The sequence below is a fragment of the Ochlerotatus camptorhynchus genome, unplaced genomic scaffold (assembly GCF_037179485.1).
Source record: "Ochlerotatus camptorhynchus isolate MF236.1 unplaced genomic scaffold, CSIRO-AGI_Acam_v1.1 ptg000234l, whole genome shotgun sequence".
NCBI classification, from domain to species: domain Eukaryota; kingdom Metazoa; phylum Arthropoda; class Insecta; order Diptera; family Culicidae; genus Ochlerotatus; species Ochlerotatus camptorhynchus.
In genome coordinates, this window is record NW_027040724.1 from 595,616 (window position 1) to 620,957 (window position 25,342).

At 38.6% G+C, this 25,342-nt stretch overlaps 1 protein-coding gene across 1 annotated transcript; it reads left to right on the forward strand.

The window, feature by feature from the left end:
• The first annotated feature begins 7,526 nt into the window (after nt 1-7,526).
• On the forward strand, nt 7,527-24,027 carry LOC135704336 (protein commissureless 2 homolog). The gene is made up of 2 exons (XM_065225771.1): nt 7,527-8,067; nt 23,221-24,027. The coding sequence occupies exons 1-2, from the start codon at nt 7,638-7,640 to the stop codon at nt 23,727-23,729; spliced, it is 939 nt and encodes a 312-aa protein (XP_065081843.1). The 5' UTR covers nt 7,527-7,637; the 3' UTR covers nt 23,730-24,027.
• The last annotated feature ends 1,315 nt before the right edge of the window (nt 24,028-25,342 follow it).

A 25,342-nucleotide genomic window follows, 5' to 3' on the forward strand; every position in this document is an offset into this window, starting at 1 on the left:
CTTCTCCCCTTTTCTTCAACGTCGATGCCCGGCTTACATCCTAGACCGCTCTGCTATGAAAAGAAGTTAATTCATTTAAGAAGAGCAGTAGTTGGAACAGCAAGGTACGCTCCATACGCGTGCCAACCATAAAACATCACAAGGCTGACATACGCGGCTGGCTGGGAAGTGGTTGGAGATTTCCGTCATAATGTTTCTACGGTTCTCGGTAATAGGATGGAAGGCTGAAAATTAATCAATTTCCACGGTGACTTTCACAATTTCTGGTGAGAAGGAGTTTTTACGCTGTTTAGGAAATGTCAAGGATGTCATGGAAAGTGAATTGCAATTTTTGGCTTGTGTAAAAGCAGAAATTCTGAACTAGGCATTTAATTTATTTACTGATCACGATACGTGCAATTGAAGTAGATCCAGGCCTCTAACGTTCGGATAATTTTGAACATCAGAACTGGTCGGAAAATGTTTAACAATCAGTAAAACATCCAATAATTAGTAACTCTAATTCATTAGTACATGCTCAGTTTGTCACATTCATTTATAATAAATAAAACAGGTCAATTTTATTAATTTCTCACATGTAACAGTCATTTGAAAATGATACCAACTTGATCTGATGTTCAAAAAACCGATAAAATTCTACCGACTTCGGTGATATGAATTAAGTGTGCACACTTCCCTGCCAAAGCATATTGTAATTTAAGGCTTCCCCTAAACATTTAGGGTTTATGATTTCAGCTCGTTAGGATTAATTCGACGTTGAATAAACACTAGAGCATCTAAATGATGGGTTTTGAAATATTTTTTCTATTAGCTAAAGAACAGAAACGTTATACAATAACGTTTCAGTAGAATTGTCAGACTTTTTCCTTCACACCTGTTTCCATCGTTTGCACAAGGCTTTCGTTAAAGATGATATGTGTTTCCACATTTTCAACATATTTGTCTCGTTTTTGAAAATGTTTCCAGTAGCCTTCAACTTCCGTTTGATGATGTCGATGGCCCAAACATTTTTAATTCACTGCTACTGGAGACAATTGAGTGGGTTGATGTAATTGGTCACAAAATTAACGTCTTGGTACCACAGTAGAATATTCGGCTATAGCGTCGGTCAGTGTTGGGATAATATCGAAAGATCAAATCTCACCAATAAGCATAATCTCATTTGATTATCGTAAACAAAAAATCAATAAGTAAACAACAGAGGATGATATTACAAGCTGTGATACGGTAGCTCTGATAACGAAACTCACCACCTACAATTCTCACCAAGCTGTGGTGAGTTTTTTTTTATTAATTACTTTATTTGTACAGGCTCAATCGAATAAAATGTGGTGAGTTTGAGCTTCACCATTTTTACTGTACAGCCGAAAATGAACCTAAACTTCCATCACTGCTGACAGCAGTTACTTCGTGTCTTCGATCTGTGAAGAGTAAAAGGGAGATATCAATCTATGCTATCTCTTTCTAAGAAAACGATGTGCAACGGAATCATTTCAACTCGTAGCTACAATTTTAAATGTTGTGAATAGCCTCGCAATATTAAAGGAGTTTTATATTGGAGCTCTAGAGAGTGAAAAAAAAAATCATTTGATTGAGGATTATGCCATCACTGGTGACAGTTGCCAAGATTTGGACGAAACTTAACGGGATCATTATGGGATCGAATAAACGACGGAATCCTCTTCTGATTCTATTTGGAAGATCTTTATTAATTTAGCCAAGATATCCTCCCTTGCCGTTTCAAAATATAATTTCAGATCAGGGATCTGTCTGTCGTTTCATCGTTCATCCTTCGATTATAAACCGATCAAAAAAAAAAAATTTACGGGTTTTAGCCAGTTGGTTCTGCTTTAGCGTCCTGTTTGGTTGTTTGCAGGAACAAAATGAGCCAATGCCTTCCTGCAGAATTTCAACACAAAAAGAGGAACGTTATAATTCAGAAATGTGCTAAGAAACCATAATAAAATTCACATACATATTTTGAGCATGGTAAACATTGATAATCAACTATTACAAATGTATGGTTTGGTGGACTATGTGTCGAAATTGCGGTGCATGGTGGTACTAAATTAAAAACAAAATAATTTTATGTATAAGGCCTGTACTCGAAAAAAATGCACCAGACAAAAGTGTTCGCCAAAAATTTATTTTAAATCGGATTTTCTTGAAACTTTCAGGGAATGAACTAATACATATGGATTATGTTTCGGCATAATGACTTTATTCAATTTCCTTTCCATCGCTGAAATCCCGCACCTTTCCCTTAAGACTCCTCATTACATTTTGTGCAATGGTGGAGCCGACCTTTTTGGTCACTTTCACCCATTCTTTCTTCAATTCCAGCTCGTTCTTAAACACTTTGGACGATTTTCAAACTTTGGCTTCATTATGGCTCAAAATCTTTCCACCGGACGAATCTCTGGTGAATTTGGGGGGTTGGCGGTTTTTGGTACAAAAACATCATTATTGTCTCTGTACCAATCCAACGTCGATCGCGCGTAATGGCATGATGCCAGGTCCGGCCAAAATAATGTCTCGCCTCCGTGGGACTGCAGGAAGGGCAACAGACGCTTCTGGAGGCACTCGGTGCGGTAAATTTCGCTGTTGATGGTACCCATTGTGATATACGGTTTACTCAGTTTACCACATTGGCATATGGCCTGCCAGAGCAAGTATTTTTTGGTGAATTTGTCCACTTTCTTCTTCCTTATGTCTTCCGGAACATCAAACCGTGATTTGGCAACGTTGAACTCCAGCCCCGGTATCTGCTTTGCGTCTGCCTTGATGTAGGTTTCGTCATCCATAACCACACATATCGATTTCGTTAACCACTCTCGATACAGCTTCCTTGCGCGGGATTTGGCCGCCGTGTTTTGTTGATCACGCCGGTTCGGTGCCTTCCGGACCGTGAATACATGAAGCCCAGCTCGTTTCATGGTTTGCTGAACGAACCAGGCGGAACACTTTGCCTTCAGAGCCGCGTCGCGAATCGAAAGGTTCGGATTACGCTTGAAATAATCCAACATCTTCCGGGCCTTCACAGGGTCAGCTGTCTTCGATTTTCTTCCACTTCCAGCCCGCCGCTCGGTCGTTTGGGACTCCTTAAACGATTTTACCACCCGAGACACAATTGTATGGGTGATTCCCAGTTGTCTTCCGATCCATCTCATGGTCGCAGTCGGATTTTCCATGACGGCGCGCAAAATTCTCCGGCGATTTTCTTCTTGTTTCGATGACATCTCAATAACCACTGAACTGATTGTTATGAAATTTTGCACATGTAAACAATTCACTCCAAACTAGTTATACCCAGATTTTCATCAATTTTACCCACGGATAAAAATGGTACATTTTTTTCGAGTACAAGCCTTATAAACTCTCCCAACACGATACCTCCGGTAAAATGTGTAACGGCAAATTGTCAATGTTTGAAAATCATTGCTCAGCAATTTATCAATAAATTTTGACGTAGGACTACGTCTTTGATTTCTATATGGGGGTACACTTTGTGAAAACCGAAAATGGAACATGTAACAAATTAAGAAAGATTTTGAACGTTAATAACTCAGCTACCCCTGGTCCAATTTCAATAATTTTATCACCAGTCGATCAGAAATATGGCTACGCATTGATAACAATGCTTCCGAATGTTGATTTTCAACAAGAAACTATTGAAAAACTGGTAAATGTTCAGCATTGTCCAAAAGCGTCGAATTAACTAACAAATCCACCAATTACCTACATGCATATGCTGCTTCCCCAGCACAGTCGTCAGAGAGTAGTAAGTAGACGAAACAAGTCGAAGTGGCATTCGCCTCCGATCCTCGGGTGCGTGCGAATAGGGAGGATGGAATTGCGTAATATTTTACACACTCATCGCCATGTTCAGAACCAAACGCAAATTCTTCGAGATAACCACCATCCGTCGTCTGGGTCACCGTGGCGGTGTCTGACGTATCTCCGGTTTGATTTACGAGGTGTGCTGAAGGTGTTCCTGAAAAATGAGATCTGTGATGCTGTCACCTACACTAAACACGCCAAGCGTAAGCGGCCATGGATGTCATCTACGTTTTTGAAGTGACAGAGACGCACTCTGTTTGGTTTCAGAGGTTAAATCATCACCAACATTGGAAACAAAACGGCTCTTTTCAGGGCCACCAAGCTTATTACAGTAAAGAGTAGGAATAGAATTCATCTGCCTGTTTGTCCATATTCAGAACCACCGACCACACAAAATGCTCATGTGATCAAACTGGAAGCAGGGATACAAATTATTTTGATCAACCTTGATCAACTTTGAATCGCCACGGCCGGATATTTTCGATGGAAGAAGCAACAATCTAGCATCTAATTCGACGAAGACGGCAGGAAACATTTCTGGATCAACAATAGAATAGGGCTGCTGATGTAAACAAACCGTTCCAAAGCCTCACAAATCGAAGGACGCTCACACAAACCAACACCAACATCTTGTAGGTAGAAGTCTCCCCTATCCGATGATGGTGTTGGTTTGTGTGGGTGGCCTTCGCTTTGTGAGTAAAGGGCTTTGGAACGGTTTGTTTACAAATGCTGATGGGCTCTTTTCTATTGTTGATCCAGATTTGTGAAGCCGAGTTATTTACGAAAGAGAGTGTCGGTGAAGAGAATCGATCAATGTAGATAGGACCTATTGAAAAGTGACGCGAGATTTGTTTTCCGTACTGAGCTCCAATGCTACCGACGCCAGGGAGGCAGCTCCCAGAGATGTTATGCCTTAGAACATGCCGATGGTGCCGACTGAGATTGGACCCAGGCCTGCTGGGGTGAGAGGTAATCACGCTAACCACCGGCGCCGATATCTATCACGGCGAATGAGAACGACCCAAATTTGAGTTTAGTTATCTCAGAAATAAGTGTAGGAACTCAGCGATGAGTAAATATTCCTCATGTTTTCCCAGGTTTTTCCAGGATTTTCCAGGGAAAAATTCCCGAATTTGAGAAAAGTAAAGGTTGGATTCACTCAGTCTATTGGTACTACTCCGAGACTGAATAAAATTTTGGTCAATTTCCTCATTTTCTGGCAGATTTTTTAGGTTTTCCACAGGAAATCATGAGACAAATTTACTCATCGCTGAGTTCCTACAGTTTTGGCGATTATGAGTGAACTAAACTCAAATTTGGGGCGTTCTCATTCGCCGTGTACGCAAAAAGAAAATAGCCAGTGTCGCTACTTGATAGCAAACTACTCATAATGGGAGGAGTCTTTGTAGCTTTTATACCACTTGGTTGCACATCATTCTGCTTTAACCTAAAAAGATATAAAGCAGCACTGCTGTCTGGTATCAGCTCATTTTCACTTCGGACGGCGTGGTGAGCAATAGTAGCAGTAGGTCGTGGCAAAGGAGGTGCCAATCGTCATAGCAAATTCTTTGAGATAACCACCATCCGTCGTCTGGCTCGCCGTCGCAGTGTCTGACGTATCTCCGGTCTGATCTACGAGGTGTGCTGAAGGTGTTCGTGGAAAATGAAGTCCGTGATGCTGTCACCTACACTAAACACGCCAAGCGTAAGTGGCCATGGATGTCCTCTTCAATAAAACGGCCCTTTTCAGGGCCATCAAGCTTACATCAGTAAAGAGTTGGAATAGAATTTATCTATGCTTGTTTGTCCATATTCAGAACCACAAGCCCCCAACGACCACACAAACTTGGAAGCAGGGGTGCAAGAGATTTTGATTGATTCTCGTAATCAACTTTCTTTTTGAAAAAGATTACTACAAATTTGGATCGCCTACAATTCAAAACCGGAAAGAGTTGAGATAATAGATATTTCCGGCATAACATTTGATAACCGCACAAAAGCATTTGTAAACAAACCTTCTTAGGCCCTTTACACGCGAACCAAAGTACGCCCACGCAAACCAACAACATCATGGCATAGGGGCAACTATCACCCTTCCGTAAGTGGTATTGGTTTGCGTGGGCGTACTTTAGTTCGCGTGTAAAGGGCCTTAGAATGTTTGTTTACAAATGCTTTTGTGCCGTTATCAAATGTTATACCTGATTTGATCAATTAAAACAACTTAATGCTCTTCACATTTATTCCGTCCACTAGCGGTCCTACGTCAAGCTTCCGTTTGTGCCCCTAGGCACAGACCCTTCTACTTTTAAATCGGTTGATACCGAATAAATTTTTGAAGTATAATGTTTCAAATGGTGCCAATAGATTTGAAATTCGGCTGGGCTATGATTTTTCAAACACTGCAAGTTTTCCCGTTGCACATGTTACCGGAGGCATTGTGTTCAGAGTGTTAATATAATTAGTAGATATATATCTCTATCCAGCCAAACAGAAAAATTAGCTTTCGTAGTAACACATAAAGTAAATAAAACTGATATGTATTCAATGAGTGTTGTCATTGACCCAAAGCTCTTCCGCAGACGCTCAATAGAAAAAATCACAGTGAAAAGTGTAAATGAAAATAAACTCATGATTTTGGTTCAAATTTAAGATACGGCAAAAAAAAATAACCCATGAAAAAATGTAAACAACTAAGTGTATCCTTCTAAAAATAATGGCACTCCACAAATGTCACAAAAAAGTGTTTTATCTCCAATGCGATCCGAAGGCTAATCTTAGAATATTTGATGCCTTCTTCCTTGTCACAAAATTAAATCCGAAACGCAAAACGACAAAAACCCGTGTCCCCGTAGGGATTAATTAAGACACATCTTCAATTCCGTGTTGACAAGTTCCTTTTTTTCTACGTATGACAACTAACCTCCCGGCATTCGTAGGAAACGCTGATCCTGCCAAACCAACAGATGCGCGCGGCAGTCAAACGATGTGAATACTTCCGTTCCGTCCAGCAGTGCTTGTTTTCATATTTTCTCAATTATCCCTAATGCGCTCTAATCTTCGTCCTCTCATCGTCTCCTTTATCTTTGATTCAATTGTAGACATAAAACGTTCCATCATCACCACCCATCTAGTTGCTGTTCCGATTGTACCTACCTGAAAACCGACAGCATACTATCACATGCTTACACGGTGGTGGTGAAACATAGCTGTTCATCTACAGGAATCCCCCGAATAGCTTGGTGGATGATTTTCAGTAGATGACTAGTATATGGTTGACACTAATCACATACAAAAACTCAACTCAATCAGTTGGATGACTGCCGAGAAATAACGGTGATTGGATTGCAGCACCCACCGTGCTATTCGTGGGATGCCTGTACATAGAAATTCAACCGACAGCATCAACCACCCACCCGCACCCTCCTCGGAATGCGCAACATGTCACTCACTAACACAAACGTCATTTGACCGTGTTCTACTGTTCTGTTTTGTGCGATCCTTCGCCCTATGTAATCCTATGCTCCGTGCTTGTAGAACGGCAATCAGCTGATTGGATAACTAGTGGTGGTGCTGCATTCTACCACCCAGACTTGCTCATCGCATCGCATCGTCTGGAGAGCCGACGGTGCTTTAGATGTTTTCATCCTTATGCTGCACGGTTCAGTCGGTGAACGGACTCCGCGAAGGTCGGATGTGCTTTCTTCTCGTGTTTCAAGTTCAAGTGTCGGACTCGGGATTTCCCAACAAGTGTATCTGCTGCTGTCCTCTTCTATGAAGGGTTTAGTGCCCACCGCGTCATGCTGGATACCATGGAATCGCGCATTACATTTGAAGTGCCAAGCAATTTGGATTTCGACAAGTTGATTCGCGATAACAATTATACGCTATTTTGGCAAAATTTGCACAGTGAGCCGTACCGCAGTAAGGAAAGTGGTAGGGTACTAGTGGAGAACCCGGTTCAGGGGGATCGAAACTCGAGTGATTTCAGTCTGATGAGCAGTTTGAAACATTTCGCCGGAGCACGTGGTGGAGTTGATGGATGGGGATTGGCCCTTGGCAGTGGGGGTGGTGGTGGTGGTGGTTATGGGGAGAGTCAAATTGAGGGGCCACTTGTGGATCCGAGCATGCTGTGGATAGGCGCCGTTATGGTGCTTCTGATTCTGTCCGGGCTGTTTTGCGTGTGCTCGTGTTATTTGTACTACAAATACCGGAGGTGGCAAAAGTGTGGTGAGTATTTTGATTTAATTTGGCCTATGGTTGTGGGCCGCACTGTTATTTTTTTATCCTGGAAGTTGGATTAATATTATTGTATTGGTTTTGGCACTCGAATAATTAAGTTTTCACAGGAAATGTAACAGCTTGTATGTGATGAAACGGTAATTTAATTTGAAATTAATATATTCGCATACGCTGCTCAAGGCTTAATTTGTTCAGTTTGTTTGTCAACAACTGTATATTGGTTTTTCAGTATGCACAGAAAAGCTACGCATGATGGATTTTAGCTTGTGTTAGATCCATGTAACTTCTCCAGGAGCTTCCGGTTACAGCAAATACGAGCTGGGCCAATGCGGCCACCAATGATTTGGATGGTGAAGGCTCAAAGGATTAGATGTGTCGCATAATGGGTTTTAGCTCATGTCACAATCTAGTCACTTTCCTGAAAGCCCTGGAACATGACCAAGTGAAACCAATGTGGCCATCAATGATCTTAATTTTTAATACTATAATGCGGGAAAATATATGTATTGTTTGCTACGTGAACTAAGCCACTCGATTTGGTTGCCATTGAACTTGCTGCCGACTTCTTATGCGATTTGGGTTGCAGAAAGGTTTAAGTTCAAGGTTGCATGATAGGTTTAAGTTCAAGTTATAATATTGCCTACAGTATATCCTATCTGATTATCTAGGAAGTTGCACAGTACGTGTACACGTAAATTATCTGAAGATACCCCATTTTGAGGAAACCCATATTGTAAGGTTTCATAAATTGGCCATTTTTACTGATGTTTTGGATCTTACGAAGAACCCCCATGGCCCCAGTGTCTATATTGTGGTTCGAATTCGTTCTGATAACAGATGTACAAGTGTAATTTGAAAAAAAAAATCCTGAAGAAATTCACTCAGTTCAATCCTACACCCAACCGGTGGATGTAAGATTTGCTTACAATTACATATGTGGGATTCATCATCGCAGGATGTTAGTGGAGATCACATGAACGGAGGATGAGATATACCGAGCTGCGGTTCAATGCAAGAAAATTGGAGACCGAAAAAATTGGAGTGTGTATAAGTGAGAGAAAAAAAGGTTACCGACTGGCCTCAAACCACGAACGTTGCAATTATCAGACCTATCTCAATTGCTCTCTCCATGCGTCGGAACATGGATAGGCCAAATGCTAATAAGAAGCGCTCAAAGTATGATAATTTGATTTCGCGAAAGCTTCTGCTGAACGGAAATTGAAGAGAAGCGAAGCATGTGTGTGCGTCCTTCCAGAATATTATAAATAAAAACCTTAGTGGTCGAAAACGTAGACAGAACACGAAATAAAAAAGATAAAAATCCATTACATTGTCTGCGAGGTCAACTTACATCATTCTCTGCGGTATTCGCTGCGGAGGATGATAGGAAATGCAACTAACATTGAATGTAATAGATTTTTTGAGGTACATCAAATCCCGATACAGGCTGTAACAACTACTGCTTTATAATTTACTCAGGGTGGCCGTCTTTCCCCATCGTCCTCTGCTCTGCAGGATTCAGCTGCTTACTGATGGTCTTGTAAAATACAATATATGTGAGCGTTTTCCACCTTGATGGTCTTCGACATTCGAAGACCGTCATTCAAAATTTCATATGATAACCGTCATGATATTGTACAAGCCTGATTCCAATCTATTGCACTGCTGCCTCAGCATCGCCACAACTGCCATGGGAAGAGGAAACAAGAATCCCCGAAAAGCGTGGAGGCTCCACTCATGATTATTTTCCAGCTCTTCTTCAACCAGCCCAGTTTCGCCGAATGGGTAATTTCGCGGAATGTGTCATTTCACCGAATGGGTCATTTCGCCGAATGGGTCATTTCGCTGGATTTTAATCATGAAACAAACTGAAAAAACTGGTCATGTTCAAAAGAAGGAATCATTCCTATAAATCAAAAATATTGGGAGTTGGTTGGAAATTCTATCTGAAAATCGTATATCGTAAACTTAACGTATGAAGTAACATGAAAACATTTTGAATGCAAAAATATTGATTGTTTATAAAATAACTAAATCAGTACAACTCGAATGAATTAGTCATGTTTACAAGATTTTTTAAAATCATTATTAAAGAGACTTTCAGCCCTGGGCTGGTTCGTCTCCCATTTACAAGATTGAAGTAGTTAAAAACAAATTTAATACATTAAAAATATTTTCGGGGCAGTAAATTTCCCTTCAAAGACAGGTTTTCAAAAAAAAAACCTAACAATTGATGATGCTTTCGAAAGGTTTCAGCTTAAAGATTATTCTTACATTCAAAATTACTCCTGTGATCCTGGCACCAGGGAATTAAAAATGCCTTTATCATGACAAAATGACATATAATATACAAGCCAAATAATTATGGGTCAGTAAACCAACAATGTTGAAATTGGTTGATCGGATCCAATGGCATACATGACAAAAATTTCCCGATTGATTTACATGTTCTTGAATGGTGCAGTCCACCCACCTCGACTGACCTTCATCCAATTGAGCTAATTTCATTTAGATGACTACTATATGATTGACACTAATCACATACAAAATTCAGCTCAATTTATTGGACAACAGCCGGTTCGATAGAAATTTTGTCATGACAATCCCCGCTAGAAATTTGTCTATATTTTTGCTTGTGCTCTCTGTTTTTCAATACCCTGATTGGCAGGTATTTAGAGCCAGTTTAATATCAAAATAATGTTCTATCTGAGCGGCGCCGATGGTGTAGTGGTAAGCGTGATTGCCTCTCACCCCAACAGGCCTGGGTTCAATCCCAGTCGGTGCCGTCGGAATGTTTTGAGCCATATCATCTCTGATAACGCCTTCCTTCGGTAAAGCCGTTGGTTCCCGGTTCATGACTTGATGGGTCGATAGGTAGGGTTCAGATTTGGGAGCTGCGCCTCCCTGGCGTCGGTAACATTGGTGCTCAGCACGGAAAATAAGATCGACGGAAAATAAGATCAACGGAAAACTAGATCGACGGAAAACAAGATCGACGGACAACAAATCAAGGGATATTGATACCTGATCCAAGTTGGAACTGGAACAAAACCAAATTCGGTATAAATTGGTTGTCAAAATGTGACTTTCAGTTGCACTAAATCACTAAACTGCACATATCAAAACATCCAATTCACTAAGGTACAAACCAGCCCACGACTGTAAGGCTGTGAACCATTTGCCGAGTTAAATTTAACTCGTGGTTAAAAGTGACATTTCGAAAGTTATTTTCTATGTTCGAAAATCCCTGTGCTGTCGCTCGACCGGTTTTCAAGCCACGGTTGTCAAAATTTAACTTCTTGTCTGTCAGAAATAACCATGCTCGGATAGCAGGGTTAATCGATAACTTTCCATCTGTCAAATTTTAACCAAAAGTTAAAATAATCCACCAAATGGTTCAGAGCCTAAGTCTCACTAATAATGCTAACCTAGTCTAACCTAACTTTATGAACACTTGAAACTCAATTACAGTTTAAAATTGTTGGTTGACCAAAATTGTTAATTTCACAGCAGAAAAATAAACGGCAATAGAAAAACACGTCATATCTCAAGCACCGCCTACTGTGATCAGAGTCTAGCTCCAAACGCACGTGTTAAAAACACCCTCAACATTGCATAAATCGCTACTTATCACCGCGTATATTTTGCTATTCACCAATTTTTTTGCCAATCATGGTGGATTTTAAGATTTCCAACGACAAAGTTTCTCAAAAACAGTTAGTGAAGCCCCGTTGCTGAATTGATCTTTTATCCCACACCGCACAGTGGCACGAATATGAATAAAGACGGTCAAAAATATTTTCTACCCTTTTTCGACGTTTTAGAGACTGGCTGTCTTGGAAGAAGTTGCTCAAAATTATATCTCGCATCTTTTGAAATACACACCTGAATAATCTTTAAGCTAGTATTACACATCCAAATTCTAACTTTTTCCAGTTACGAGATAATGGTTCCATGGCTTCCACAAAGTTGCAGAGCAGTTGATTTCATGAACATTTGCTAAAGACACCAAATTTCTACATCATAACTCTGTAGAGCTATAATAGATTTTCTCTTAAGACTACCTTAATATTGGTTTTTTGAGTTAATTAGTGCTTTTTTCAAATTTGATCAATTTTTTATGTTCTAAAAAATTGTTGGCATCATTAAAATATACAACTTTGCTGAATACACCAATGTTTTTCATTGACATCTATGTGATATACAGCCCATCAAGCGTTTTTGTGACGTCATATTCAACGGCTCGAAAAGAGGGTGGGCGGGCCTTGGCGGGGTCTAAAACTGGTTGTATTTTGAAGATTACCTTATAAAATAGTACTTCTGAAAATTTCAGCGTTGGGTACTGAGGGGTACCTAGCCAAATCTCGATTCGAAAATGGCAATATTATATACAGCCCATCGGACGGTTTTGTGACGATATATTGAACGGCCCGAAAAGATGGTAGGCGGCCCCTGGCAGGGTTTAAAACCGATTGAATTTTTAAGATTACATTATAAAATAGTGCTCCTGAAAAATTCAGCGTTGGGTATTGAGCTATGAATCAATTATTTTAACCTACACATGTTTGAACTTGCAAATTATTTAAATTATTAAGCTTAATCTGGAGATGTATTTAATGGGTTTGTTCTTAATTTGTTTGTTATTCAGTGTACCTTCATTGATATGCACATTCATTGCAATATTGATACTCATATGTTGATAGTTGCAAATATTATAATGCAAGCTAATAATATTGGTATATTCCTTGCCCTTTATTATATACAATATGGACTAAAATATTCGCAATACCTATCGGTATAACTTTCAATAAAACTAGATTAAATGATAAAATTCTGACTACGGTTCCAACTTTGGACCTACCCACCCCACCCTCTTTTCAGAACATAGAACGTGACTTCACAACAGATGTTTGAAATTCCCGCGTGCACATCGCTGTACGCTGCTGCAGATGACTATTTTGTGCTTGACGTTTTGGCGATAGCAAAGAGCGATAGGGTTTATTTAATTATCTAGGTGTGATTTTTTTCACGAACAACTTGTATTGAAGTTGTGGTTCAAAATGAATTCATTCAATCTTTGTCGGATGGAATTGTTCAAAGTGTGGGCGGAGAAGATTCACGGAAATATTATCGAAGATAGTCAGGTAAGGAGTAATTAAAACATATTTTTTTCAATATTGGCATACTCAAAATATCAAAGTTCAGAATATACAGTTGATGAACAAACCCATTGATTATATTTCAAGATAATGCATTTTTTATATAGTTGTAAATTTTATCATGAGTAAGTAGCACACTCGTAGCACACATTGGTTTATAACTTGTACTAAATATATATAAACGAGATTTGACTAGGTACCCCTCGGTACCCAAGGCTCAAATTTTCAGGAGTACTATTTTATCAGTCCGCATCGTGCTCTCTTGCCGTGCGGATCTATTTGCTTTTTGCTTAAAGAAGTGTTATTACTACCTAAAGCTACAACAAATTTAAACAGCACTTTTCAGTGCTCAACCTGTAAAAATTTTCTACCTTGTTCAACTCTTATTCCTCTTCGATCCTTGTTTGGACCCTACCCGAGGTAATCCTTCTTGGATATCGATTTGGAAAATTCCTCTTCGATCCTTCAGATTCTTATAGTAATCTGCTTGGAAGTCGATTTGGATAAAAATTTACTGCCGCCATGGCGCCTAAACGCAAAAGAAAGGGGCAAACTCTTGACCCCCCTTCTGATGAAATTAATTTGAGTAATCAATTTGATTTGCTCACGGATGATGAGAATGATCCATCATCCAAGAAAAATTCTAGTAAACTTTCCCGGCTTAATGCCAAGAAGGAAAAGATTCCCCCTATTGTGATAACCACTACCGATTTCCATGCTCTTCGCATGGAACTTTTGAATTTCGTGAAAGTTAAGTTTTCACTACAAATTGGACGTCGGGGTGAATGCCGTGTATTGGCTGAAACCTTGGACGGATTTAAATGTCTTCTCAAGTATCTTACTGAGAAGAAGCACAAATTTTTTACTTACGACACCAAAACTGAACGTGTGTTCAAGGTTGTCATGAAAGGACTGCCCAGTGGTGAATCCCTGGATCAGATCAAAGATGAACTGGCAAAATTACTTGGAGTTGTGCCACTCCAAGTAATCAAAATGAAAATGAAATCCCGTCCTGGCGATTCACGCAACGGGATTTCTAATGATTTTTATTTAGTTCACTTCAAGTCTAGTGAACTAAACAACCTTAAGGCCTTAGAAAAAGCTAGCCTTATGCTCCATGTCCGAGTGAAGTGGGAACACTTCAGGAAGACTGGAGGAAATTTCCAAAACCTCACCCAGTGCCGTAAGTGCCAGGGATGGGGTCACGGAACTAAAAATTGCTACATGCCAGCTAAATGCATGAATTGTGGTGATTCCTCTCACGCAAAGGACGACTGTCCTGTGAAGGAAGATCCTAAGAAATTTAAATGTTCAAATTGTGGTGAAAACCACAAATCCAATTTTTGGGAATGTAAGACTCGCAAAGCGATCCTACAATCTCGTTCTAACCGACAGGTAGGAAACGCTCCACGTTTCCGACCAGGTACAAATTCCTCTGCTGTTAACAACGGTCAGCGAGGAACAAATTCTACATTCGTACCCGTAGGTACAAATATCACCCCTGCTTCAAATGTTTCATCTGTACCTACTCCCCTCGCTGCTAACAATGTTCAGCGAGTTAATGGAGCTACCTATGCTGCTATTGCAGCGGGTAGAAATCAAAATACTAACCAACGTTCTAACGGAAATTTTGACAATTTTGACTTAGGAAGCATTACTGCCCCTAAAATGGAATTTTTACAGAATTCATTAATTGACATGATTTCTGATATGCTTAAATCTAACTCCATGTTTGATGCTATTCAAACTGGAGTAAAATTTGCTAATAATATTGTCATGACTTTAAAATTCAGTAATGGATTTTAAAGCTTTAAACATTTTAAATTGGAACGCTCGATCTCTTAAAGATAATGAAGACGAGCTATTTAATTTTTTGAGAGTTCATAACGTGCATATTGCCGTTATAACTGAAACGTTCCTTAAACCTGACCATAAGGTTAAGAAGGACGCAAATTACTTGATTTATAGAAATGATCGTCTTGATGGACCCTGTGGTGGCGTTGCCATCATTATTCATAGACGAATCAAGCATAAAATTCTTTCTTCATTTGAAACCAAAGTTTTTGAAACTTTGGGAGTTTCTGTTGAAACAAAATTTGGACAACTTACGTTTATAGCTGCCTATTTGCCATTCCAGTGCGTAGGCCAGAAAAAGAATTTTCTCAAGGGTGACCTCCAGAAACTTACCCGTCATAGGTCTAAATTCTTCATTATTGGTGATTTTAATGCAAAACACCGCTCATGGAATAATGCTCAAAGCAATTCCAATGGTAATATTCTGTTTGATGATTGTTCTGCAGGTTATTACACTATTCAATATCCAAACAGCCCAACATGCTTTTCTTCTGCAAGAAATCCCTCAACTATTGATTTGGTCTTAACTGATTCATGTCAACTTTGTAGCCAATTGGTTACCCATGCTGACTTCGGTTCTGATCACCTTCCAATAACTTTTGAAATATCCCAAGAAATAATTTCCAATCCCAACAGCTTTACTTTCAATTACCATAGGGCTGATTGGGAGCAATATCGAACATTTATGGAATATAACTTCGATCCAAACATTCCTTTGCAAACCAAAGATGAAATTAATTATGCTCTTGAATCTCTGACTACTTCTATAGTTGAAGCAAGAGCTGCCTCAGTACCAAAATGCGAGGTTAAATTCGATTCAATTATAATAGACGATGATCTTCAGCTCTTGATCCGTCTTAAAAATGTCCGTAGGAGACAATTTCAAAGAACACGCGATCCTGCCATGAAAGTTATCTGGCGGGATTTGCAAAAACAAATTAAAAAGCGATTCTCTGCCCTGAGGAACAAAACTTTTGAAAATAATGTTTCTAAATTAGACCCGAGTTCCAAACCCTTTTGGAAACTCACAAAAATTTTGAAAAAACCTCAAAAGCCAATTCCAGCGCTTAAAGAAGGTGGTAAAATTTTGATCACAAATTTGGAAAAAGCTCAGAAACTTGCTAAGCAATTCGAGAGTTCCCATAATTTCAGTTTGGGTCTTACTAGTCCTATTGAGAATCAGGTTACTCGGGATTTTCTGAATATTTTCTCTCGGGAAAATATTTTTGATGATTCCTGGGGGACTGATTTGGACGAAGTAAGGTCTATAACCAAAAAATTTCAAAATATGAAAGCTCCAGGTGATGATGGTATTTTCTATATCCTCATCAAAAAACTCCCAGAGAGTACCTTGTCTTTCCTGGTAAAATTATTTAACAGATGTTTCCATTTGGCATACTTTCCTGATAAATGGAAAAATGCAAAAGTTGTTCCAATTTTGAAGCCGGATAAAAATCCAGCTGAAGCTTCTAGCTACCGTCCAATAAGTTTGCTTTCTTCAATAAGTAAACTTTTTGAAAAAATAATTTTGAATAGAATGATGTTTCACATCAACACGAACTCAATTTTTGCAGATGAGCAGTTTGGATTTCGCCATGGGCATTCAACTACTCATCAACTCTTGAGAGTTACCAATTTAATTCGTTCAAACAAATCTGAAGGCCACTCAACTGGAGTTGCTCTTCTAGACATAGAAAAAGCATTCGACAGTGTTTGGCATGAAGGTTTGATTGCTAAATTGAAAAAGTTTAATTTTCCACTTTACATTATGAAATTAGTTCAAAATTATTTAACTGACAGAACTCTTCAAGTAAATTATCAAAATTCCAAATCTAATCGGCTACCTGTTAGGGCAGGAGTTCCTCAGGGTAGCATTCTTGGGCCTATATTGTATAACATTTTCACTTCGGACCTCCCTGATTTGCCTCAGGGTTGCCACAAATCTTTGTTCGCTGATGACACAGGCATTTCCGCTAAAGGAAGAAGTCTCCGTGTTATTTGCAGCAGACTTCAGAAAAGTTTAGATATTTTCTCTTCTTATTTACAAAAATGGAAGATTTCTCCCAACGCTTCCAAAACTCAACTTATAATATTTCCACATAAGCCCAGGGCTTCCTTTTTGAAACCTAGTAGTAGTCACATAGTCACTATGAACGGAGTTCCAATTTCCTGGTCAACCCAAGTGAAATATATTGGATTAATACTTGACCATAAATTAACTTTTAAAGATCACATTGAGGGCATTCAAGCCAAATGTAACAAATATATAAAATGTTTGTATCCTCTTATAAACAGGAAATCCAAACTTTGCCTGACGAATAAACTTCTAATATTTAAACAAGTTTTTAGACCGGCCATGCTTTACGCTGTGCCAATATGGTCTAGTTGTTGCACTACCAGGAAAAAAGCACTTCAAAGGATTCAGAACAAAATTCTGAAGATGATTTTGAAGTTGCCTCCCTGGTACAGTACTACCGAAGTACATAGAATTTCGAATGTTGAGACTTTAGCACAAATGTCCAACAAAATAATTAATAATTTCCGGCAAAAATCGTTACAATCCTCAATTGCAACGATTAATTCCCTTTATACTTAGATAAGATTTAGTTTTAGTTATTTAGTTTTAAGCTATCAATTGTTATACTGACATGCAGGTTTAAAAAACCTGTTTAAAATACTGAATTGCCAAGACAGGAACAATGTAAAAATACTTAGATATATATCATAACAATTAAGGCTGGTAAGTTACTGTAGTAACTGGAGCACCTAGGTTAAAAATGAAATGTAATTTATTTTGAATTTGGAACAAATAAAGAGTTAAAAAAAAAAAAAAAAAAAAAAAGGAGTACTATTTTATAAGATGATCTTCCAAATAAAATCAGTTTTCGACTACATCAGGGCCCGCCAACCCTATTTTCGAGCCATTGAATATGACGTCACAAAAACGCATGATGAGGTACATATAACATTGACTATTTCGACTCGAGATTTGACTAGATGACCCTGGAAACCCAGCACTGAACTTTTCAGGAGTACTATTTTATAATGTTATCTTCGAAATTCAATCGGTTTTAAACCCTGCCAGGGGCCGCCTCCCATATTTTCGGGCCGTTCAATATGGCGTCACAAAACCGTCCGATGGGCTGTATATAATATTGACATTTTCGAATCGAGATTTGACTAGGTACCCCTCAGTACCCAACGCTGAAATTTTCAGAAGTACTATTTTATAAGGTAATCTTCAAAATACAACCAGTTTTAGACCCCGCCAGGGCCCGCCCACCCTCTTTTCGAGCCGTTGAATATGACGTCACAAAAACGCTTGATGGGCTGTATATCACATAGATGTCAATGAAAAGCATTGGTGTATTCAGCAAATTTGTATATTTTAATGATGCCAACAATTTTTTAGAACATAATAAATTGATCAAATTTGAAAAAAGCACTAATTAACTCAAAAAACCAATATTAAGGTAGTCTTAAGAGAAAATCTATTATAGCTCTACAGAGTTATGATGTAGAAATTTGGTGTCTTTAGCAAATGTTCATGAAATCAACTGCTCTGCAACTTTGTGGAAGACATGGAACCATTATCTCGTAACTGGAAAAAGTTAGAATTTGGATGTGTAATACTAGCTTAAAGATTATTCAGGTGTGTATTTCAAAAGATGCGAGATATAATTTTGAGCAACTTCTTCCAAGACAACCAGTCTCTAAAACGTCGAAAAAGGGTAGAAAATATTTTTGACCGTCTTTATTCATATTCGTGCCACTGTGCACCGGTGGGACAAAAGTTCGTTTCGAGCACCTACAGAAAAATAGTTCTAGCTGGAGTGCTTGTCTGGAATCAATTTTAGAATTAAGTACGGCAAATAAATGTGCAAACAATCGAATCTCTGATCTTAAACCATCAAGCATTAAACTATCAGTCAAATATATACCTATAATATATTATATATTACATAAAAATGCAATCAAATTATATTTCCAATCAACAGCTGACCCTCGTTTCGTTTGTCATTGGCCATTAGATAAGCTAAACGTTGATTATACAATTTCAACACCCCACCGATAAGCCCACAATATTGACATTCCGTGCCCAAATACCGATATTATTACCAGGAATCGGATACACTCTGCATGGCATCCCTTGTTGTTGTTTCCTTGCATGATATCCATATGAAGCAGGGCAGTAGAAAAAAATGGAAACCGCCAAGACATGCATTGTAATCTGATGTAATGCTGCGTTGCTTATGGTTACATCCAACCTTGTCAGGCTGCTCTCTCATGCATAAAAGATCGACCACCCCCGATTGCCGCCTGTCTGTGCCGACATGTGCACCGAATGGGTTTCACTTTGGAAAAAGGATATACGGGCTAAAGGAACGCTCATATTTGCAACCCCTCACTCTCTTTCTCGCTTTAACAATGCATATAACATGTATGCACGTAGGAAGGTACATAACTTCGTATGGCAAACCAACGGAACCAATATCACTCATTTCACCCTCGTTGCTCTTGGCAAATGAGCACCGTCGGAGTGTGTGGTTTTGCTGCTCCCATGGAATACACTACTGTTAAGCAGATGAAATAAGAAATATTTTTACATGCATGTCATATATCACTTTCCAATAGTACAGAGAAAATAAGGTGCGGAATTGGAATCAGAAGACGGATCCGTTCCCGATTCAAATGGATTATGAAACTGCAAAATTCGGAACGAGGGATTTTGCATTTTCTTTATTCACATCAGAAGAGCACGCTGGTTTGATGCTGTACACTTAAACATGTGTTTCAAAAGGACTGGCAACCGACTTTCATGCTACAACCGACGACATGATGAGGTTCATGTGGCTGGGTCCGGTGGCTTTAATCTAAATATTTATCTCCACTTTTCGTGTTCCATTACCGGGCGTCTGCTTTGAGAGTGTGCCGAAAAAGAAATTATAATAACAAGAAAAGAAAGGAGTAGTAAGATAAGACAACAAATTACTGCGTGCTGCTGCCGTAGAGGAATGGTGGCATGGAAGGTGTACTGTAGAGTGTTTCTGGTTTCAAAAAAAGGTTTTTCATTCTTTATCAGAAATAGTCACTTCCGAACCCGTTTATGCAGTAGAGATTTCTATTTTAGTACACGGTGGAGCTGCTGCTGTTTTTTCTAAATTCCTTCATTTGGTAAGGCTCAATTGCCTTAATAAAACTTCACGGAGCCGAAAGTCGTTGAAACGAATATACTATCGTTCAAACGTACGGACTAGTGCGTACATTTGAAGCCTGCATACTATTATCCCACTTTACTCGATTGCCCCTTCTACTTAGTAGCATGGCTTTATTTTCTTTGTTTATTTTTCGGACAGTGTCTGTTCCGCCACCTAAATGCTAATCATAACACCAACACCAAGGAGGTGACTCCATCTGGACCCAGAGCCGAACTCAGGATATTTTATTAGGTGGGAAACTCTCACGCCTCCGTCACATTTCAAGGTTTATCAAAGCCTTTAAAGCATTCTTCGAGTCCAAATCATGGTCTACAATACTATCATAAAACCAAAATTGTTAGTGTAAACGAGAAAAAAATATCCCAACAAATTCTTACCATTACCTAATTTGGAGTCGCGAGTGAGCTGTGCACTGCATAATTCATCCAGATTTAATTGACGTTGCCACAAATTGACAGCTAAATCTTTTGTGTAGCTGTCAGATTTTCAGCAACGGATCAAATCCGGATGTACTGTGTGTTGCTCTTTACACTTGCGAATTGAGAAAACAACTGCTGCCAGCCAAAACTTTGCACCGGTTGTTAGTAAAGACCTACAGTAAAAGTATGGACGTCTGCCAAAAGTTGTTCCAATCGAACCGTCAAAATTAAAAACACTTTATACAAAGACTTGCGGATGTAAAAGCAGTAGAACTAGCAACCAGCGAAAATAACAACAAAAGCTACTTAAAAACTGGCCTCACTGCAAATCATGCAAACTTCACATGAACGCTTGATAATGTTTGTTTTGATATCGTAGAAAAAAAATCTAGAGTTGAAATATTATAACCTGATGATGAAAGTAGTATCAGCACCACACTTGCCAGAATGTCACAAGATGAAAGAAAAAATCATCAGACGATATATTCAATTCCGCTTACGAGTAAGCCGGCAAATTTTTCCTCGAGACAAACGACATGACAGCAAGTCTATGGCCATATGAATGACAATATTTAAAATATACACAATTGATTGAAGTTTCACTAGATTTTAACGCTTAATGAAAGAAAGATTGAATTAAAATCGGCATGGAACAACAAAAACATGTTTGCAGCATTTTTCTTTATTTTCCATTTTAAGTTACCTATTCGAAAATGTTAAATCTGGATAACAATGCTTCCCCCTTACCGAACCATCGAATCTTACATGTTCGTTTGGCTGCACTTTTTGACAGCTCGTTTGGCTGCATAAAACAAATCTTCGCAAGTCTTTGTATAAAGTGTTTTTAGTCAAAATGCACCGCTTTGCTCGATTGAAACAGCTTTTTTTAGTTTTGTGGTGACAGTCGTCCATACTTTAACTAGAGGGCTTTAGTTTTCAGTCAAATGGGCAATATCATACCTGTTTTCTAGGACATGGAGTGAAAATAGATTACCGTAAGCTCTCACAACTACTCATAGCATGGTGCCACCTTGCTATGTGGAAGAAGGGATTAAAAGTAGTAATGTATTCGAATTTTTTGCAAAAATATAAATTTTACAAGTGAAAACAGAAAAAAATATTTGGTGACCATTTTGGTTAAAATTAAAGGTATTAAGTGCAGCAAATATATTTGGTAAAAATCATCATTTTCCGGCTTTCTGCTCACAAATATCGGCGTATTTTTTTAACTAGCGACATCTGTACGCAAATAAACTATGCTGATAATCAATTGTTCAGCCTCAGCGTTTGACTAATACATTGGACAGGTCTTATGCTCGATTGGAATGCAGTTTTCCAAACCGTTGATAGATAATCGGCTGTTCCAACTTTGACATGTCTTCACTTTACTTATAGGCACTCTGTTCAGCCTCTAAGTGATAGTTCGATAATCAAATTCGAACGTAACTGCATCATCGACAGTATTTATGACTTGATGAAAATAATTATGTTGATGTTTGAAATATTTCCTTCATAATACGACTGATTTTTAGAAAAAAAAACTTGTTAACTAAATTAAACGTTGTTATGAGGAAGTTGTCGTTTGTTTCATCAATTCTAATAAATTGGAAAATTGCGGAATTATATCATGTTTATTGCACGATGAAAACCTCATAGTTATTTTGGATCCATTTGCTCAAGTTACTTCCTGCTCCTAATAATTTTCTGGAAAACGATGAAAACTTATGATTCGTGTTGCGGTTTCTTGGGAAACCAATGTAATATATTCAGTCGTGAAGGGATGGTTGCAAAATGCAGTAATATGAGAAGAAAAAACACTCATAATCATCTCCCATCAGTGAACATTTATAAATCCACGTACATTGATTGAAAATGAATCTAAAACGCATATGCATTTTTTATGTTTCAATGTTTATTGATTTCGTTCCAAATAATTGCTTTAGGTGACATCACTGTTTTCCTGGAAAATTGAAGAATCTCTATTTTGTTTGCATCTGGTTTCGATGTTGGGACTTTGGGGGAGCATCGTTTCAAAAGATTTCCAAGAGCGCAGTAAGCCCTCAGTAAGCCTCTGACTTGAAGCTCCAGACGGAATTTATCAGATTTTAAACACTCAATTCTGTTTTTGGAACTTGAAAAAAAATTCAGATAAAAATTCAAAGAAATAGATATGGTGGTAATGGAATGTCTGTACTCATTCTAAATGAGGACTAAACTGAAAGAATGAAAAACACGTAAACACATAATTCAGTGTATTTATTTAATGCTCCCACACAATTTTCCCATTCTTACTATTATTATTTGCTTTCCACATGTTTTCCAATTGCATCAACATCTCTCAAAAGACACCTAGTTATGATGCGAGATTTGGATGCTGGCTGAAATCTACCTACAAAATGCAAATCAGCAAATGTTCTACATCATTCCTGAGCAACAAAATATCTAGGAGCTCTGTTAATGATTACTATCCTCTCACTCTTCTCCTTCCAGTTTCCATGGCCACCTGCCAGACCATGGCAAGCATGGATATCGAGGCGCCTCCAGCGTACGACATCGAGACACTACCCTCCTACACGATCGCATCCGGTCTGCCAAGTTACGAAGACGCAGTCCGCCATCTCACCCGACAGCATCAGCAGACTCGCGATGGATATGAGCCAGCAGCAGCAGCGAGGAAATCTTCGCCAGCTTACAGCAACAACAGCATCCATCCACCGTCCGTGGCTAAATTCTTTGAATCACGTCCGCAAAATTGGCTCAATGTCACCATTTTCGAGGAAATTCATTACAACTTTGTCGGACGAGGGACGGCCGTTGATGCTTCTGCTGCCACTACTGTACCTGCTACTAGCTCTGCAGGACTGTTGTCAGATCCGACGACGAAAAGAGAAGCTATTTCCGGCTGGTCAGATGATATCAAATCCGACAGTGATAGCGGTTTATTCAAGGTTCAAATTTGCATGGTGGAGAATGAGAAAATCCAATCTTCCCATCGATGAGAAGATTGAACGGAACCGCTAGCTGTGTAGAAGATTGACTGTGTTATTTATGGTTTAGATTCGTGCTTAAGTTCAGAGACGGAAGACTGGGTGTTTGTAAATTGTGTGTAAATAGTTTATATTTTAAAGCGAAAAAGACGTTCAAAATTCAGATGTAATTTATCTACCTGGAAGGTTTTATTTGCAGTTGGTGTGCCCAGAAGACATAAATTCAATTCAAACGAATCCGTAGAATGCAGTGTGCGTGTGTATTTGATACCATGTATTTTGAACAAGACTGAGAATAAATTATATTTTGCCATGTGCGAACAAAATTAAATCTTCATTAATTCAGCCAAAGAAATCGGTCCCTTTTCCCATACATGTAGTAGGTATCTAGAGGAGCAATAGGTTGACCCTGAATCCGAAAGAACAGAGTGTTCCGTTTGAACCGGATTCGGTTAAGCGTGAAAAGGGATGCTATATTAACCCTCCGGTGTCAATAAATAACCGCGATTTGCATGAATACGTGCGTGAGGGTTTATGGGACGAATTAGATGTGGATTTAGGTATATGATATCACTTCACTGCAATGGGGAAAAATCGATCACTAAGGGAACTGGTATAACATAACTTCTGGGTTCAGATTTTAAGTGGATCATGCTTTATATCATTTTTCGGTAAATTATGACAAGTTTAGTAGTTCGAAGCGATTTTCAAGACTATTACGTGTTATTTTGTCTGTCAAGGCCATTTTGACGAATGTCGATGGCATTTTGGTATTTTAAATAATATTCATAATCTGAATATTTATGGTAAACGCTCCTATAGTTGCGGTACGTTACAAGCGTTAGGTTCCTATAGTTGTGTATTGAGTCTCCATGCACAACTATAGGAACCTAACGCTTCTAACGTACCGCAACTATAGGAGCGTTTCCCCTACATCCATTCTTCTCAAAAACAAAACAATATTATTTTTTTCTGCCTTCATCCGTGCTAGGACGGAATTGTGCTTAGTATGAAGGACATGAGATCGTAGCCCTATCTCAAAATTGAGCGTACTCTTGAATGGAATTTTTTTTTAAACACTTTGATTAGATAGATTTTTGAAACCTAGGCTGGTGATTGAATAACTATTTATTGATTTATCGATTTAATTCTGGACTTTATTGGAAGAGCCTGTATGAAGTATGAGTAATTTTAGTACAACGCTTGATTTGAAACTTTTTTTCGAAATGAACGGATTTTAGTCAAATTATCGGCATATTAAGGTTCAACAAAGGGTAAGTAAATTTGTATTATTCTTCTTTTTGAAACATAATCCAATCATCATCATTAGTATACCCATACATTCACACATTATTATATTCGAAAATTTAAAACATGTGTTTCATGATGTTAGATCGAAAATTTCCTGTATTTACTAACTTCTGTTCTTCGAAGCACACCCAATCACACAAAGCAATACGAAATACACGAAACTCAAAACAACTGCTTCATAAAAAACTTGGTGAACAAAATTGAACACCAATAAAACCACTTCAACTTTACTGCTTTGCTAGCAGTCGTATCGTAAGTATCATTGAAAATGCGTTGTCAGATGTATTGTCTCTAGCAATGAATTTAAGTTTATT

Bases quoted from the DNA above. Each gene is read 5' to 3' on its own strand.
- LOC135704336 (XM_065225771.1), top strand. From the start codon at position 7,638: ATGCTGGATACCATGGAATCGCGCATTACATTTGAAGTGCCAAGCAAT. The intron at 8,068-23,220 runs GTGAGTATTTTG...TTCTCCTTCCAG, and splicing joins CCGGAGGTGGCAAAAGTGTG to TTTCCATGGCCACCTGCCAG.